Source organism: Nilaparvata lugens, chromosome 6, assembly GCF_014356525.2.
Source record: "Nilaparvata lugens isolate BPH chromosome 6, ASM1435652v1, whole genome shotgun sequence".
NCBI classification, from domain to species: Eukaryota; Metazoa; Arthropoda; class Insecta; order Hemiptera; family Delphacidae; genus Nilaparvata; species Nilaparvata lugens.
The window spans coordinates 65604935-65625551 of record NC_052509.1 but is presented as its reverse complement, the minus strand read 5'-3'; the positions used below and the strand labels follow the sequence as shown (position 1 = coordinate 65625551).

General features: G+C 34.0%; 1 protein-coding gene across 1 annotated transcript in view; it reads left to right on the top strand.

Moving 5' to 3' along the window:
- The first annotated feature begins 5455 nt into the window (after window positions 1-5455).
- Window positions 5456-20617, top strand: part of LOC111051102 (neurofilament medium polypeptide) — a 52296-nt gene continuing 37134 nt past the window's right edge. Inside the window, exons 1-4 of the mRNA XM_039431754.1 lie at window positions 5456-5676; window positions 14078-14194; window positions 16698-16960; window positions 18514-18736. Of these exons, the coding sequence (XP_039287688.1) occupies window positions 5604-5676; window positions 14078-14194; window positions 16698-16960; window positions 18514-18736 (676 nt within the window). The 5' untranslated portion in view covers window positions 5456-5603. The remainder of the gene's footprint in view (window positions 5677-14077; window positions 14195-16697; window positions 16961-18513; window positions 18737-20617) is intronic.

Genomic DNA, 20617 nt, shown 5'->3' with positions numbered 1-20617 from the left:
CTTGAAATTTTAATATGTGGATTCCTATGTACAGTTACGAATTTAGTAATAAGATGAAGATTGTTATGATGTAGCCACAATATTTGAAAGATACTCAACTTATGAGGTACAGTGCTCAATTTTATTCAAAATCAGATAAAAGGCATAGAGAAACAATAGCGTAAGTAGATATCCCATGGTATAGGGAATTTATGTCGCAGCTTTTACTGTTATCTCAAGCCGATTATTGTCAATTTTCACTGTTTTGTTGGGGTTATAGTGTATGAACGGCACAATATGAGAGACTACCAGCGTCACACATATGCATAGGAAAGAACTACGTGGACTATCGGCTTGGGATAACAGTAAAAGTTGCGACATAAACGCCCTATACCATGGGATATCTACTTACGCTATCGTCTCTATGTCAAAGGCTACTTTATCATGCAGTGCTCGGTACAGGCTTGAATTTAACATCTCTACCTAGTTTAGTTTGATTTTTTTTTTTTTAGTTTGATATATTTTTTCATCCAGCGACCTCGTGTGGAAGGGGTATAAGGATTTGTCAATTTCTTACTGAAATTCAGTTTCCTAATCAAACGAATTAATAACGAGTCATTAGAGTTGAAATCGATTTTCTGGTGCCGGCAAAGTGATCGTGGGATTCGGAAATGGAATAGAAGCATTGCTCCACCAGCCTGTTTATGAAGTAGAGTTCTTCGATGATCTCTACAATTTCTTGAATTAGTTCAATTTTTTACTGTAGGTTGTTTGAATTGGTTGCATTCGAATGGTCGATTTTCTCTCATTTTTCTGGTGCCGGCAAAGTGATCGTGGAATTCAGAAATGGAATAGAAACAATGCTCCACCAGCCTATTAATGAAGTAGAGTTCTTTGATGGCCTCTACAATTTCTTGAATTAGTTCAATTTTACTGTAGGTTGTTTGAATTGGTTGCATTCGAATGGTCGATTCTCTCTAATTCAACACACTTTTACCTCTATACCTTTCACCTCTCGAATTTTCATGAAAATAAGTTAATTTAGGGTCCGGCCATACATAAAACAATCTGCGTTCCTTTAGGTATTCTATCTTTATCTTAGAGAGCGATCTAAGATATATATACCCATAGTATGGCGGATCGCGTAAGGAGGTAAACCTATCAAAAGTCCCCACCCCTACCCAATGTGCTAAGGGGGTGAGGGTGGTTCAAAGGTACCATTTTTTGGTTTCTCGTATATAACTTGAAAACTTACGGACATAACTGAACTGTTTTATACAAAATTGAAGCTTACATAATTTCCTACAATATTCATCTCACAACTTAACAAAGCTGCAAAGTCAAAAATTGTGTTTGAAACATTCCCTCCAAATTCCTTTGTCAATTGGTCTATTATTGCAAAAATGGAGATTTCACACTCGACACTAAAGCTGCTGCAAAGGTGTAGTGAAATTCGTAAAAGTGTGATATTATACATCAAATTGAAGAGAATTCAATGCTCTATAAGCTTATAATCAGCATGGAATTTTCCCATCGATTTTTAAAAAGTTATAATCAAAAAATTGGAGGCAAATGTTTTTTTTTTTTCATAAAATTTCAAACCTTCAAGAGCGGTTATCTCGAAAACTAGAGAAGATATAGAGAAAGTTGTGAAATGAATAATGTAGGAAATTATGTAAGCTTTAATTTTGTATATAATAGTTATGTCCGTAAGATACATAGTTTTCGAGTTATATGCGAGAAACCAAGAAATGGTACCTTTGAACCACCCCCTAAGCACAGGTGGTAGGGATGGGGATTTTTGATATGTTTACCTCCTTACTACCCTTAAATGAACTGCGGGGTCAAAAATTGTCTTCCAAAACATTTCCCTCTATACCCTTTTTTGAGCATTCATTGCCTGGGCTTTAAGTTTTATAAATGTTATCTTTCAAGAAAATAAAATTCTCTATTGAATGAAAAAGACTAAGAAATTGTCAAAAAACCACTGATTTATTGATAATTAGAAAGACCGGTTTCGGTTATTACACCATTGTCAATCTCTGATAAACTGAAGTTTATCTCTATAGTTTATCAGAGATTGACAATGGTGTAATAACCGAAACCGGTCTTTCTAATTATCAATAAATCAGTGGTTTTTTTGACAATTTCTTAGTCTTTTTCATTCAATATGGATAATTACCATAATATCAACTTCTCAACTACACAAAAAATAAAATTCTCTCATTTTTGGTCTAAAAAAGACCAGTTCAGTAAATTTTTGGGTGCTGTTTGGTGCCTATAAAACATCTATCTAGATATATCCAACTCATGACTTGTTAGTAGTAGAAATTTTTCTTTAGACTTGGAATTTTTGGACGAATCTACACACCCCTTCAATAGGCGGTCAAAAAATTATTAAATAATGATAGCGATGTATATAATAGTAATGAAGGAAAGAATTGGCTTATACACACGTATGGGATAGGAAATTCACGAATGACGCATCATCCCGTCTTATCTACTAGACTGATCAACTTGAAGATTCTTTATCTACCGAGGATGGTTATAGGCCTATTTTAATTTCTACAAGATTTCAGTACGTCGATTTTTTAATTGCTCCTTGCAGAACACGAGTTATCTGCTAGTATTGGATGATTTTTTTTAAAATAACTCACTAAGGCCCGTATGCAGACACTCAGTTTAAACGGAGATATGTCAGCTGTTCGTTTAAACCCAGTATAAAACACATTGTGATTCATGCAACCATATCTACAGGTAAACGTGGAGGTACGTTACGTTACAGGTACGTTAAACCATAGAGAAACAATAGCGTAAGTAGATATCCCATGGTATAGGGAATTTATGTCGTAACTTTTACTGTTATCTCAAGCCGATTATTGTCAGTTTTCACTGTTTTGTTGGAGTGATAGTGTATGAACGGCACAATTTGAGAGACTACCAACGTCACACAGCTGCATAGGAAAGAACTATGTGAACTATCGGCTTGGGATAACAGTAAAAGTTGCGACATAAACGCCCTATACTATGGGATATCTACTTATGCTATGGTTAAACGTAGTGTTAGCATATGGCCCTAAGAGCTCGATTATCTTAATTACGAGCTTCATTTTTAACACTTTTACTTTCCTTGCCCAATTACCATAGGTACAGAGTAGAGAAGCACTACTGGTTAATTTATTCTGTGCCATAGGTAGGAAAGTATTGCTTTCCAAAAAAAATTAAGGTACCCCAATTTCTAAATTTCTACGTTTCAAGGTCCCCTGAGTCCATTGAAGTGGTTTTTGGGTATTGGTCTGTATGTGTGTGCGTGTGTATGAGTGTATGTGTACACGATATTTCATCTCCCAATTAACGGAATGACTTGAAATTTGGAACTTAAGGTCTTTACAATATAAGGATCCGACACGAACAATTTCGATCAAATGAAATTCAAGATGGCGGCTGAAATGGAGAGAATGTTGTCAAAAACAGGGTTTTTCGCGATTTCTCGAAAACTGCTCTAACGATTTTGATCAAGTTTATTACCTAAAATAGTCATTGATAAGCTCTACCAACTACCACAAGTCCCATATCTGTAAAAATTTCAGGAGCTCCGCTCCATCTATGCAGAGTTTGATTTTAGATTCCCAATTATCAGGCTTCAGATACAATTTGGACAAAAAATTTAGAATGGAAAAGATTGAGTATGAAAATCTCCACAATTAATGTTCAGTAACATTTTCACCTAAAATTAAAAATAAGCTCGAAATTCGAGAGAATGTGATTATCCAATTGCAAACTGTTGGCATCTGTTGATTCTATTAAATGATTCACTATGAAGAGATAGCAGACCTCGTATGTCTCCAGCGTTATTGTCCTGTCACCAGCTGGCTCAGATCTTTGTTTATAAGTAGACTTGAGATGCGCGTGAACACTAGCGTCAGGTGATCAATTTTCATAACGGCAAGGAAAGTTGTGTGAGTGCGCCACACCAGATTTTTGTTAAATACTGTTTGTTAAATAAGATGTGATTATTTTATCTATCTCATCAGACTTGACAATACAACGAGAGAGGTTTTAGCAGTTCAGTGAACGATATGAATAGTTTTGAAATATCTCACTAAGGGCTCCAACCACCTTTATTTTCAATATTTTGTTATTGTCTCGCATATTTAATTTGATCAGGCTTGACATTACAATGAGTTTTTAGCAGCACAGTGAACGATATGAGGCACTTCTTTTGATGAGTGTTTTTGAGACAGACCACTTGGCTACTGAACACACGGTGCGCTGTCATGCCTGCGAACGGTGCCAGATTTATGGCAGGAGAGAGAGAGATAGATTCAGATGGAGAGAGACTGAGTGATAGACAGACTACTAGTCCGGTGGAAGCTGTTTATTTAGAACAGAGCGCGCCGCTGAGTTCTAAAATCTAAATCTGGCTCAGAGATTGAAGTAATATACAAACGGCTAACGAATATCGCATGCAAAGAGAGGCTTCTGAGAGTAACTACGGTAACTGCTACCACATTTAAACTGTTAAAAACTGTTACTACTTTAGAACTCTTAAGCTGTATTTCCACATATCAGTACGTATCAGCATAGAGAAAAAGTAGCATAATAACATATTCCATGGTAGGTAATTTATGTTTCATATTTCATTGTTAACTCAAGCAGAAAGTCCTAGTAGTATTTGCAGATAAATAGCTCACAAAACATAGCATAGCACTAATTATTGATAAAATAGAAAAAGTAAGTAGGTATGGATGTTTTATAAATGAAAAAATAAATCTGAGCCAAAACATGTCGTGTCAAAATAATTGAAAAGAGTACTCAGATTTATTATTTTCATTTATATTAAAAGTAGTCCTAAAGAAAAAATACAACGGATGTTCTATTTTATTTTGACCGAACGAAGTGAGCTCTACGATTCAAGTCGACGGTTTTGCATTTCTCTTTATGTTCATATGTTTGTATATTTATTTATGTTCCGCATTTACGGCGAAACGAGGCAATAGATTTTCATGAAATTTGACAGGTATGTTCCTTTTTTAATTTTGTGACGACGTATATACAAGGTTTTTTGAAATTTTGCATTTGAAGGATAATACAAAAGGAAAAGGAGTCTCCTTCGAACGCCAATATTACCGTATAAATCAGACTAGAGAATTTTTCATCATAAATCAGCTGTCGAGTGGATTATTAACTGCATGCAATTGCATGCAATGACGCATGCAACTAATAACTGAAAGTAACATGGTATTTTCTCTCGACCTTTCTATGCTTTCAACTCGGGCTGACCTGTTGCCAGTATGTCTTGAAAGGGATTAGCTTTTGATGTTAGTATTTTTTGATAGAACAATCCCTACAGCCATCAGTCGTTTTCACTCTGATATCTACAGTATGGACAGAGGAGGCTGTGGTTTGTAACTGCGCAAGGTCCACTGTTCACAGAACTACTAGTTATCTCAAATCCATGATGTATACAGCTAGATACAAAAGGAAACTGCTCCGGCAACAGCTATCGGTAGAGGGCACTGTGAGCCTCTGTGGGGACGCAAATTTAGAACAGCCTTGTTGCTGAGTGGTGAGAAACTATTCAGTTGGGATTTGTGATGTGGCTTGAAGGGTGATTGCGTGTAATGGGGGCCTCTGCCTCCAAATCCAGAGCCCACGCCACCAAGGGTCGGCTCTCCTATTCCTCCAACCATCCAGGTTAGCTGCGGCCACATTTTTATTTACTTATTATTGATTCACAGTCTATTTTGTGTAAGGAAGACCGTAAACTAGATTAATTAATAATTGTGAAGTTAGTATTCGATAGCTTTGGATATAGTGGGGCACTGAGGTCCACGATATCAAGTCGGCACTTCATTAACATTGGTTTGCTATCCTTGTCTATCATTCAACAAAGCATATAGCTCTATCCTTTTATACCGTATAGTATAGAGAGGTCCACGTTATAATGGCAGTATTTGATTGACATGGGTGTTGATATCATTGTCTATCATTCCACAAAGCAGATTGTGCTCTCCTCTTCTAGCTCCACAACGTTGCCAGATCGTTTTTCAAAATGTAATCAATCAGACTGTATACTATATAACGAGGTCCACGTTATACTGGCTGCGTTTGATTAGCATTGGTGTTGCTATCCTTGTCTAACATTCGACAAAGCATATAGCTCTATCCTTTTAAACCGTATAGTATAGAGAGGTCCACGTAATAATAACAGTATTTGATTGACATGGGTGTTGATATCCTTGTCTATCATTCCACAAAGCAGATTGTGCTCTCCTCTTCTAGCTCCACAACGTTGCCAGATCGTTTTTCAAAATGTAATCAATTACAAAAATGTTTTATTTAATCATTGAACATGTATTTCCTTGTTTAATAAAATATAGATTATTTTAAACAAGAATATCACATCAGATTTACCGGTATCAGCAGCTATCCTCTATAGAAGACAGAGAATCTGCAATGCTGTTCCCCCATCTTCCTCCACTGCCATTATTTTTAGCTTTTCATTACTAGCCTGAACTGTTTACTGTCTAGTTCTGTTCATTACCACCTGTTGGCAGATATTGTTATATCTAATCAATAATTTCACATTCAAGTATAATCTATTTCTTCTTTTTTGATAACTATTCTGTCTCTATCAAAATAAATAGTCGATTATTTTTTCACAGTACAGTACTATAATAAATCCATTTAACTAGTAGTTCTGTGAACAGTAGACATCAGGCAGTTTTCTCATCTACAAGTATCTGATGTCACCTGTTTGCAATTTTAACAAACTCAACTCACGTTTGAATTTGTATTCCATGTGATAATTAATCCAGCTCCGTGATAATCTTTCCATCTGTTGAAAATATTTCTCAAATATTTGAAAATTAATTTTTTTCAATCAAAAAATTATAACTTCTTCAGCATTATTTAGTTTATTCAATTATTTATAATCACTTATTAAATTTATTTTTCAAATGTAAGAATATTGATACTGATGCATGGACACGCATAATAATACAATGTCTGCAAAACAAAATATTGAAACCATAGACCTCATAGAAATAGATGCTTAATGTATGTATTTGTATTACCAATTGTAAAAATGCAGTGAAATAAACGAATTATAGATACGGCTTTTCCAGACATATCTGTGTAATCCAGTTGTCAGCTGATTGATTATGAATAATTCTATAGTCTGATTAATCCTATCTTTAGAGTAGATGATATCCTATTATATTAGGCAAGCAATTTCTGTATATATATTTTCATATTTACCCTATACTATTTAACGAGCAATTTCTGTTTATATGTTTAGATGTTTAGCTCGGTGCCCCGATATTATATCAGAGGATGGAGAAATTCCTTTTCTTTTCATATATTATCCTTGAAATGCAAAATTTAAAAAACCTTGTGTATACATCGACGCGCAGTTAAAAAAGGAATATTCCTGCCAATCTCATGAAATCCTATCCACGCGTTTGGCCGTAAATGCGTTACATGCATACAGACAGAAAAAAGAAAATCAGAGTTAAAAAATAGACCTCACTACGTTCGGTCAATTATATCCATGACCTCACAGTAATCACAAACTACTACAATGAGGTCCACGTTATAATGGCAGTGTTTGATTAGCAATTATATTGCTATCCTTGTCTATCATTCAACAAAGCGGATAGCACTATCTCTTTCGCGCTTTGCTCTGTCGCCAGATCGTCTTTCAACAATTTAGAAATAGCATAATATTTCATCTTACAAAATTACAAAAATTCATCATGATATTATTGAAAAATATAATTTCTTGCTTAATAAAACATAATTGATCATTTTAAACGAGAATGAACAGTTAATTTATTACATCAATAAATCTGTATCAGCTACCGTCTATAGAAAGCATTGACAAGACATAAGATCGGCAACGTTGTTCTCCTAAGTTTCTCCACTGTCATTATAACGTGGACCTCACTTTATAGTTGTAAACATCTGTATTGAAAGTTTTATTAGTATTCGATATTTAACTACTTGAATGCTTTATTAAAATTTTATTTTTATAACTATACTTTTCTGGAAGTTGTGTTTGATAGCTGATCAAACTTGTGGAGATAACTGATCATAAATGCTCACCAACATAGAATAAAATGCTTATCAACTTGAAACGGTTTATCAACATTCAACTACTGCATTGCACACTTTAATCTTGTAAATTACAATGCATCAGGATTTTTCTAATAAATGAGATAGAAGGAATTTAATGGTTAGGGTCTTTGTGCCTTTAGAGGACTCATATTTTCCAAGTACAATGAATTAGTGTTGAGGTTTAGTGGTAGAGAGGAATTGTAAGTCCTAACTCCGTCTAATAAATATTTTCTACATTTTCAATAATAATTTGAGTCATTCTTTTTGAAAATAATTCAATGGTCAGATTTTTGAAAATAATTTGAAGCTTAGATCTCAATAAATATAGTATTGAAACACTCTGATGACTTTTCACAGAATAAAAATTATTCGTTTTTTTTTGTATTGAATTAGCCTACTGTCACTTCAGCAAAATATAAATAATTAGCTACTATAATCGTTTTCAATACGGTATTAATTTGTAATTTTTAGTATACTGTTCAAACTAGTTCGCTGTGAAAATAGTTTTTGTTTCCATTGTTTATTGATTGATACAATAATAATAATAATAATAATAATAATAATAATAATAATAATAATAATATTTTATTCTCAACAAAAGTATAACAAAAACAATGTAATACAGTTGAAAAACGTCACAGATAAATAACATAATAACATAAAATATCAATCTTAAAATAAAACTCTAATAACATTTAACAATTCATTAATTTGCAAAATTTAGATTATAATTTTTTCCACTCTAACAAGAATTCGTCAACCTCATAGAAAGCCTTCTCACTGAGAAAAGAATATAGTTTTGTTTTGAATTGTTTTTCTTCAACAATACTTCTCAAATCAGCCGGAAGTTTCGCAAAAAACTTTTGTCCCCTATAATTAGGTGTTTTCTCAAATACACTCAGCCTATGTCTCTCAACTGAAATGTTATTCCTTCCTCTAGTGTTATAGCCATGAATATCTGAGTTAACTTGGAATGAATTCAACCTATCCTTCACATGTAATATTGATTTGAAAATGTACAATGATAGAACAGTTAAAATACTTAGGCTACTGAAAGACTCCCGACATGTCTGTGGAAATTTGAGCCCCTCCAGGTATCTTATTGCGGACTTTTGCAAAACAAAATTTCTTTGAATGTTTTGCTTCGAGGTACTCCCCCATAATTCAATGCCGTGAGCAATGTGGGATTCAATCAGTGCATAGTGCAATAAGTACATCATCAAAATGATAGGTAGAGAACAAATAAAGTAACCTTGTGCTATTCCTCTCCCAAATTTAGATAAGGTTACACATAGTCCCAAATAGGTTAAGTATTGTATTGAACAACATGTGTCAAAAATCGAACAATCACGTTTTATTTTTCAGTTTTGTTTTTATAGTTAGGTCGTCTAACCGCTCATTGAATGAACAGAACTGCACTCACCGAAATAGAAACTCCAAGCAATGATTCTATTTATGAATTAGCTGTCCAATAAGCTAAGCACTTGCTCTAGCACTCTTGTCATGAGCTTGCTGCATGGTAATCATATCTAGAAATAAAACGTCAAACTGATATTTTTATTCTCCACTTCAAGTGTATCTTCCATTGATAATCGGGCCTATTCATTGCAAATATCATTGGAAACTGTTCAGAAAGTGAAAGTAAATCCCGTTTATTGACTTGAGAACCTATAAAATGATGCTTTATCTATAATGGATTATCGTCTACTATTAAGCAGATTGTTTTCTCTAATTGCACTGCTTAAATTTTTGGCTAGTGAAGTAACTTTCTGTAGATTAGACTCAACACATGCAACGGAAATATTTCTCAGGAATGAAGCCAAAAAACGTCCAATCTGAGTGGTGAATACATCAGTAGTCTTATAAGTTTCATTTTAAATTTAATGATTAGTAATTGACTTTTTGTGTAGTTGAGAAGTTGATATTGTGGTAATTATTCATATTGAATGAAAAAGACTAAGAATTTGTCAAAAAACCACTGATTTATTGATAATTAGAAAGACCGGTTTCGGTTATTACACATCAATGAGATTGACAATGGGAGTAATAACCGAAACCGGTCTTTCTAATTATCAATAAATCAGTGGTTTTTTGACAATTTCTTAGTCTTTTTCATTCAATTAGTAATTGAGTTTGTAAATTGAATATTGATGTTGTGGAACTCTTCCATAATAATTGAAGAGACTTAAAATGTTGTCGGAAAAGTCCACTTTATTTTAATAAAAAAATTATTTCACAGTGAAATAATAATTTTTATTAAAATAAAGTGGACTTTAAAGTCCACAAGTCGAAAAGTCCACTTTATTTTAATAAAAAAATTATTTCACAGTGAAATAATAATTTTTATTAAAATAAAGTGGACTTTTTTGACAACATTTTAAGTCTCTCCAATTGATGATAAGTGTTTTGATCCAGTGATTATGAAGAATATAATGTTACTGAACCCTTTTCGTCTGAGCCTCTATATGATGTAACTTTTTACTTTCCTTGCCCTATTACCATAGGTAAGGAATGTATTGCTTTCCAAAAAAATTAAGGTACCCTAATTTCAAGTTTTCTATACGTTTCAAGGTCCCCTGAGTCCAAAAACATAATTTTTGGGTGTTGGTCTGTGTGTGTATGTCTGTGAACACGATAAATCCATTCTCAATTAACCGGTTGACTTGAAATTCTAAACTTAAGGTCCTTATACCATGAGGATCCGACAATAAGAAATTCAATAAAATTCAATTCAAGATGGCGGAAAAAATGGCGGATAATTACAAAAAACCATGTTTTTTACGGTTTTCTCGAAAACGGCTCTAACGATTTTCTTCAAATTTTACCATGGATAGCTATTTATAAGCCCTATCGACTGACATGAGTATCATTTCTGGGAAAATTGCAGGAGCTCCGTAATATTGAGAAAAATAACGGATAATTACTAAAGAAACCATGTTTTTCACGATTTTCTCAAAAATGACTTGACCGATTTTTTTCAAATTCATACCCTGTATAGTTATTTATCAGCTCTATTAACTGGCATGAGTCTCCTTTCTGGGAAACTAATGGGGTGTCCACCCTATCCTTGAGAAATGGACTTTGTAACCTCCTTCTCGTGCATGAGGTAGGTAGGAAGAGCAGTTCATAAAAAGAACACAACATTCTCGAGATATTTCATCTGTAAAACAGCTGTTTTGACGACTTTTAAAAAATATCGAATTTCACAATTTACTCAAAGGAAAAAGTACTCTGAAAACAATTATATATATACACATAGACAGTAGTCTGATCGTAGTTTCAAATATGTTGCTGCCAATCGTCAGTATGTTATTCCCCTAAATTATTCTCCTTTAAGAATGGGGCTTACAGTTCAATGAGCAAGGAAAGTTGTGTGAGTGCGCCACACCAAATTTTTTTAATTTTAATTCCATAATTAATATACATTGCAATCCGTATCCAATCAACGCCACACAGCACATTGAAGTAGTTTTTAATGACATCACAATTTTCAACGTCAGTAAATCTTGGATGATTAAGATTTTTATAGAAGTTGAGTATTTTGGATAATTAAATCCATTAGATCAACTAGTAGAATCCACATGGCACAATTCATTATTGATAGTTGATTTTGGAAATATAATAAATTAAGGTTCACAATTAACAGCTCAATTGATTAAATGAAGTAGCCTATACTTCATAAGAAACAATAATATCTTAAATAAGTCTGATTAGATTATTTATAGAGATATTCTCATAACATTGAAAATACGAGTTGTATTTGAGCCTCACAATGACTGAGACTAACTCAATATGTTTCACAGAAACACTGTACAGTGTTATTTCTCCCAAGATCCCTTTTGTCTACTATCTATTTATAGAAAACTATAACACGCCACGCTGTTTTTATTCTGTAGAGTTGGATAATGCGTTGAACAAATTCAAAACTATTTGGGACCGCTTTTACAGTCATCATTTTTTTTTTCAAATGAAATTTTAAAAATTGAGCCTTTTCGTCCAGTTCATATACTAGTCAAAAGTCAAAATAAGTATCTTACTATTCAAAACCTAGATAGAGTTCTTAAGTCTTGTTGTTAAATTTCAAAGTCAATCAAATATCCTATCCCACTGTAGCCTAATAAAGTCATGGAAGAACGTATAGTAATCAATATTTATTTTTATTGTTCCCTTCAGATTCTAGAGTAAGAACTTTTAATATTTCATGTGAAAAAAGTGAATCTTCTACAATATTTTTATTCATTTGATTAGTATATATTCATATTAATATAGTGGAATGTATTCATATTTTTACAGTAGTGTTTTTTTGAAATAGAACATTCAATAATTTTTGAAACGTATCAATTTCCATACTAACTTACATGCTAAATAATAACATGTAGAAATTGTTTTTTTTTATTTAGGATACAAAAATGACACTGATTTAATAACATTGGTAGATAATATAATAAGGTAGTCCTTGTGCTATTTTTCTTCCCAATTTAGGCTAATAGATGATGAAACAGTGTGTACCTACAATTATTATATTATTATGTTCTCAATGAACTGTGTAGAATTAAAACTATATTCTACAGACGACTACTTGAAACTATTTTCTTTGTTTCCATCCTATCTTGACATTTCAAGAAAGGTTTCTTTTACCTTTTACAATATTTTATGTTTACAATATATTTGTACTGAGGCAGTTTAGTGTTCTCATAAATGTTTGGACGCTTGTGAACTCAACACACACATTCAAAATAAATATCAACTCTTGTAGAACGAATTAATTGGGCTCATTTCCAAGCAATATTTTGTCAGTTGCTGCTTGATAATAAAGCAATTTTATTAGTAACTTCAGGACAATTTCGCAGTCCAAAACTTCTGCTCAGATGTATACAAAATACAGAAACTTATATTCTGTGATAGCTAGGGTGCTGAGTGAAATTTACCACTATATTGTCAATGTTATACGTTTTCAAATGAATGTTTAAAATTAACAATATACAGATAACAATAATGTCATTTCTGAAGTGAACCAGATATTTTTATTGTACAGTCAAAATTTGTTGAAATCAAAGCTTTCAAAAACTTGAAATGCTAAGTCAGTCAAAGTGCAAATGAATAGTGTACCACTTCAAAAGCAGTGTCATAAAATTGAGTTTCAACAGATTTCTCCAAATAGAACGGTTTATTGCATGCTCTTGAAAACATTGGCGGATTTAGTTTTATGAGTGGAGGATTCATAACAATAACAAAAAATCATGGATTTAGATTAACGTTCTAAAGTGTTCTAGCCTATATACTTCGAAAACAAACAATTCTGACCAGGTTTTTTTTTAAGATCTTCATAAAACCTCTATAGCTCACACAGTATTTTGTAAAAGCCAATATAGCCAACATTGCCTGCCAATATATGTTGCATTGCATTTTATAGATAAATATTAATAATAATAATACTGAGGGTGATGCCCACATAAGCTTTTAGGCTTGTGCGTGGGTAATGAGTGAGAGGGATGATGATGAGAGATGACGATTACTTTTTAGGTAGACGGGATCGACGGTTTATCGTCTCCGAAATGTATCACTAATAGACTCCATTGTTGATCAGTGGTTGATCATTGATCAGAGAATCAATGGGCTCAAATATTTTTAATCCCTTCTGTTTAGAATAAAAAGATTGCTGGAATAAATAAGTAACATAGAAGTAACTTGGATTATGCTCTATATATGAAACACTCGTTATAAAAACTTCAATCTGAACATTATTAAGTGCTTACTATCATAAATATTACAGACGGTTAACTGTTATTTCAACTGTCACTTTAACTATCATTTCAACTGTTAATTCAACTATAAAATTAACTGTTATCAATTTTTAATTGGCAGACAGAATATCACCTCCTGGAAAACCACAACTATAACTTTAACGTCACTTTAACTATTATTTCAACTGTTACTTCAACTATAATATTAACTGTTATCAATGTTCAATTTGCAGACAGACCATCACCTCCTGGAAAACCACAACTGGTTCCAGTGACGTCACACTTTGAACCGGATGTCGTCACCATCAGGTGGGATCCTCCAGTCTATGATGGCGGCTCAAAAATCACAGGTAATATAATAATAACTAGTTTTAATAGATGGATTCACACATATCACTGTTCAGTGAAAATTTTATCATCACGAGATTTAATGGGACTATTGCCACTCAGCCGTTGTAGTCTAATTGGAATAGTCCTTTAATAATAACTTTACTCTTAGTTCCGGTTGCACAAAAGCCGGTTGAATTTTAACCATGATTAATTTCACGAGAGCCAATCAGAGAAGGTGTTTTTGATAAAAGGGTATTTCTGAGTTGAATTTTAACCATGATTAATTTCACGAGTGCCAATCAGAGAAGGTGTTTTTGATAAGAGGGTATTTCTGATTGGTTCTCGTTGAATTAATCACGGTTAAAATTCAACCGGCTTTTGTGCAACCGTACCTTAGGAATAATAATTTTCGTGAACGGATCCAGACTCTGGTACAGATATATGCGAATCCAGCGTTATTTTGGTGTTTAGATACCAGGAATTATACTAACACCATAGACTGAATAAACATGTGGCATATGGTACTTTTAAGACTGTTCGCTACACTTTTTGATTATTTAAATTGGATAATCTTTTTCAATATAATTGTTAAGATCATTATAAGAGTGAGAAAAAGTGGCAACTGAAATTTTTAAGTGGTCTAATTAGCGAGTTATGAATTGTTGAAGTGCTAAGCTCCGTTTTCTTTCCAAATCATAAAGGGTTTCGACTATATTATTAGAACTTCTCTTAAAAATTCAAAAATTGTATGTTTCCAAACTAAAACGTTTTATTCCCCATTCATAAATAAAAAAGTAACATTTTTTTTAATTCGATAACTTGTTTATTTTGGCATTAATCGCGAAAAAACGCATATTAGAACAAAGCCAATGATATACTGAATGTATTAAAAAAAATCCAATGGTAAATTCAAAACCGTTTATGATCTGGAAAGAAAACGGAGTTTAGCACTTCAACAACCTATTACTCGCTTATTAGACCACTTAAAAATTTCAGATGCTACTTTTTCTCACTCTTATAATGATCTTAACAATTATCCAGTTTAAAAAAAATAAAAAGGTTTACCGAACAGGCTAAATAATACATTGAATGTCTCATTAAAAAACTGAGTAAGGCTATCTTTGCAATATCAAGGCTAGCAAAAATAATGAGACAGAAATTGAGCTTGACTGCCTGCTATGGATGCTTCCAGCCTATCCTTACCTATGGCTTAATGTTCTGGGGGTTATCACAGGACTCAATAAGGGTATTCAGGGTACAGGAGAGAGAGTTTAGTTGAACGATTTTGAAGAAATCTCCAAGAACCTCCTGTAGAGGGTCATTTAAAAGTTCAAAAATTCTCACTCTTTCTAGCCTCTATATTCATACCCGGAAAGATTTCAACATAGGGACCACAGTCACAACACAAAAAACAGAAACCTTCTTATTATGAACGTGGCTTGGAAGGCAATATATTGACGACACTTCAACCACCTAGCACCAAAACTCCACAATCTACTTCCTGCACAAATCAAGTCAATAGAAAACCCAACAAGATTCAAAACTGCCGCTAAGAACTGGATTTTTTCAACTGGAAGACATCATAATGGAAAACATAATCTCAAACAATATGTGAGCTCACCTACCCAACGTATTTGCAGTTTGCACCCCCACCCAAAATCTATCTATTACAATACTCTAGTACATGGGTTTCCCATAGTTGAGTAGGCCAGTTTCCAATAGAATTAAATTCCATATTTTTTTATAGACTCATTGTATTATATTCTAGATATTTTGTACTTTTTATGTTTCAATTGCTTGTTGTATTTTTTAAAGGAAATAAATTTATTTATTATTATTCTCTTTTTTCACGCAATTGCGGTTAGCTTATGCGAAGAGGGGCACAATTTATGCAACCTCTTGGCATTATTTTCTATTAGTGTTAAAGTATTTTACCAAATATGTTGGAGCGTTTGGCGTACTATGCGAGCTGTATCAAGCAGAACAGACTTCTGCATTTTCCCTACCAGAGTTTCTGAGACATAAATAACCTTACAGTTCTCCACTGATGAATTAAGAATCAGACCATTCACGGATATTACAATTGGGATTATTCTGACATTCTTGAGCCCATACATATCTTTGAGCTCACATGCTAGCTCTTGATACTTCATCAATTTCTCACCTCTTGTTCTTTGACAATTTTCATCTGCTGGTATGGCTACATCAATTATCAAGGCTTCTTTTCTATTATTATTAGGCCTATTGTTGTTAATTTTTATTTATGACGAACTGCTAAACATTGTGAAAAAATGTACATGCAAAGAATAATTAATTGATTAAATTAAATTGTCGACGTCTAGAACAAACACCTTACAATAGCTGTTTTCACACCGCCGACAATCGGCCGACATAATTAAAGGCCTAGGCTACCTCTTTCCCCTAAAATTCCACCCTGATTTTTGACTATAATTCGATGCAATTAGCTTGTACTTGCATGTATAGATGGAGAATTTATTTGCTAATTTGATGTGATGCTGTGAGGCTACCTGGTGGAACACCGCCGCACCGGTTCACCACACTGGGTGCGGTCGTCTCCCGCCCTGCTCCGCGCCCCGGAGCTGACCCTGTCCGGCTTGGAGCCCGGCTGGCGGTACCAGTTCCGCGTCTCCGCGCAGAACGCGGCGGGCCTTTCCGCGCCCGGTGACCTGTCTGAACTGCTCACTGTCACCCTGCAGCGAACTGCCGCTTCCGCGCCGCACTTTCTCACCGAGCTGCGCGATCTGCTAGCAACCGAAAACGAAAAGGTATTTCTAATCTAATTAATTTAGAAACTACTAAATACAGGGTGTTTCAGAAGTAGTGTCAAAAATTTTAGGGTATTGTTATTGGATGATAGGAGTCTACAAATGTCGTATTTTCAGTGTCCAAAACTCAGCGGTTATCCTTAAAGCTGCCATTTTGTTTTTTCACTTGGGAATTTTTATCTCAAGAACGACGAAATGATGTATTTATCTGAAAATTGGCATGAATATTTATGCTATAAAGGCTCAACTTTAAAAAATAAAATAAAAAAATTTCTATGTAAATTTTCAAAATTTCACGAAAATTGTTCAGTTTACAGAAAATTTACAAAAGACAAAAAATCTATCAAATTTTATCAAGAGTTCAATAATACCTATTTATTAGGATTGGTTTGATTGATTGAGTACTTTATTTATGTAGATTACAATATATACTGGCTTATACACTTATATACAATAGCTTACAATAAAGCAAGATTATACATGATTTTACATAATATAGACTAAGAAAATAATAATTATTGAACCGTATATGATATGAAAAAACAATTTGTAATAACTATAGATAATATTGTTATGCATTTACATAAATTGGCGGAGCTTTGGACATATCAATGTCCATTCTTCGGAAAGAATATTCAAAATATCCTTCCCACTAACTCTCTACCAAAGAGAAATTGGTCAGAGAATAACAGAGAAATTGATTATTTTCATACAGCATGCATGATTATGAACAAACAAGATCATCTGAAAAACATTGTAAAATCAGCTGGGGTGCCATATGGAGCCATACCGAGTTTCAAAGCTTCATCTTAAATACAATTGGAAAAAATGTAATATTGATGTTTAAATTGAAAAAAAATGACCATGCATGCAATAGTGATGTCCAATTTATAATGGCCGTGTTTGATTAGCAATACCATTGCTATCCTTGTCTATCATTCAACAAAGCGGATAGCGCTATCTCTTTCTCACTCTGCTCTGTCACCAAATCATCATTTAACAATGTAGAATTTATAATTAATTAGCAAAATATTTCATCTTAATTATGAAATTATTGAAAAATATAATTTCTTGCTTAATAAAATATAATTGATAATTTTAAACGAGAATGAACAGTTAATGTTACATCAATAAACCTGTATCAGCTACCATCTATAGAAGGCATTGAAAAGACAGATCGACAACGTTGTTCTTCTATCTTTCTCCACTGCCATTATAACGTGGACCTCACTATAGCTATCTTCCTTCAGCTAACAGTTGCATTTGGCCTCCAATACTCTGTTGCCAAATTAAAAGTTTTGGGACACAAAAACTCACATATTCTTATTGCCATTATTTTCTTACTCTTTGGTTTGTGACCTTGAAACACCGGTAAAAGATAATAATATCGAGTGACGTGGCTGGCTCAGGTCTGGTGTCAGAGTTTTCAGGTCGCAACTGATCAATTTCAGGGCCTCTGACATGACCTAACGACTGCTTTTCAGGCAGCCGGGACTGACGGCTTAACGTGTCCATCCGAAACATCGGTTATTCAGGTATGATTGTGGTTGCAGGCGGAACTGACAGTGGAGGTGCGAGGCACTCCTAGTCCGACGGTGGCCTGGTACAAAGATGGCGTGGAGGTTTATAGTGGGCGACGCCACCGCATTGTCACCGAGAACGGTTGTAGTTCACTCATCATCTACCAGGCGGCTCTCACCGATGAGGGAGAGTTCAAGTGTACGGCGACCAATCGGGTGGGACATGCTGTCACCAAGGCCACGCTAACTATTCAAGGTAAGGGACAATACCAGGGTCAAGGCACCAGGAGAAGGAGGTAGCTGAGAGGATAACAGAGAGGTTATAATATTTACTGTCCTACTAAACAAGAACGCAGTATCTACTGAAGTAAACAAAACTGAGAAAAATGAGGTCAAAGTTTGAATTGTGTTTGAAACAACTAAAATAGGTTTTACCTTGTACTGTGGATGTATATAGATATAGTCTACATAAAATATTATTTTTAATAGTAAAAATCCACAAAAAATATGTTAGGGCATTTAAGAAGCAGATACTGCGTTTTACCGGGCAATAGTATCTCTTTAATCACAAGTGGGCTAAGCAAAAATGAAGTACTGCGTTTTTACTTTCCTTGCCCTATTACCATAGGTAAGGAAAGTATTGCTTTCCGAAAAAAATTAAGGTACCCCAATTTCTAAATTTCTATATGTTTCAAGGTCCCCTGAGTCCAAAAATCTGGTTCTTGGGTATTGGTCTGTATGTGTGTGTGTGTGTGTGTGTGTGTGTGTGTGTGTGTTGTGTGTGTGTGTGTGTGTGTGTGTGTGTGTGTGTGTGTGTGTGTGTGTGTGTGGTGTGTATGTGTATGTGCGTCTGTGTACACGATATCTCATCTCCCAATTAACGGAATGACTTGAAATTTGGAACTTAAGGTCCTTTCACTATAAGGATTCGACACGAACAATTTCGATCAAATGCAATTCAAGATGGCGGCTAAAATGGCGAAAATGTTGTCAAAAACAGGGTTTTTCGTGATTTTCTCGGAAACGGCTCCAACGATTTTGATCAAATTCATACCTAAAATAGTCATCGATAAGCTCTATCAACTGTCACAAGTCCCATATCTGTAAAAATTTCAGGAACTCCGCCCCATCAATGCAGATAGATTCCCAATTATCGGGCTTCAGATACAATTGAAACAAAAAAAATCTAGTGGAGTAGATTGAGCATGAAAATCTCTACAATTAATGTTTAGTAACATTTTCACCTAAAATTTAAAATAAGCTTTAAATTCGAGAAAATGTGATTATTCAATTGCAAATTATTGTTGATTCTATTGAATCATTCACTATGGAGAGATAGCAGACCTCATGTGTGTCCCCTGTGTTATTTCCCTGTCACCAGCTGGCTCAATTAATCTTTGAATAGTAGACTTGAGATGCGCGGGTACACTAGCGTCAGGTGATCAATTTTCATAACGGCAAGGAAAGTTGTGTGAGTGCGCCACACCAGATTTTTCTCTAGTATAAACCACCAACATTTCATTCCAATACTTTAGTAATAATGCAGTACTACGTTTTTCCTTAGTATAAACCACCAAAATTATAAATTATTGAATACCTTGGAAAAGATGCAGTACAGTCAACTAATTTTTGTTGAAACAGAATAGATATAATTATATCATAGAGAACGTCAAACTTTATCATCACTGATGAATCTTTTCTTTATAGGTTAAGCTGTGTTACACACTGTCAGTTACTGCAAATATCATATGGTCGCCTCTAATATACTAAGCAAGAACGCAGTAAGTGATGTTTCTAAAGAAGAACGCAGTATCTGAGCTTTAGATTATGCGTTCTTCCTTAGTACATTGGAAATACTGCGTTTTTGTTTGTTTGTTTGTTTTTAAAGCTTCCCAGAGACTCTAATCAGAGTATAGGAATTGTCAAAAATTTATAATACATACAGTATTACAAAAAAATCACACAAAGGAACCCTCTCCACACACAAACTCTTCTGTGGTATAGAATACTCCAAGCATCAAAAAACTTTTTAATTCCTTCTCAAAAACATTGACATCTTCACAATTTTTCAAGTGAGTAGGAAGCTTTCTAATAAATTTAAGGCCCATATATGTAGGTTTCTTCTCAAAAAGAGCTG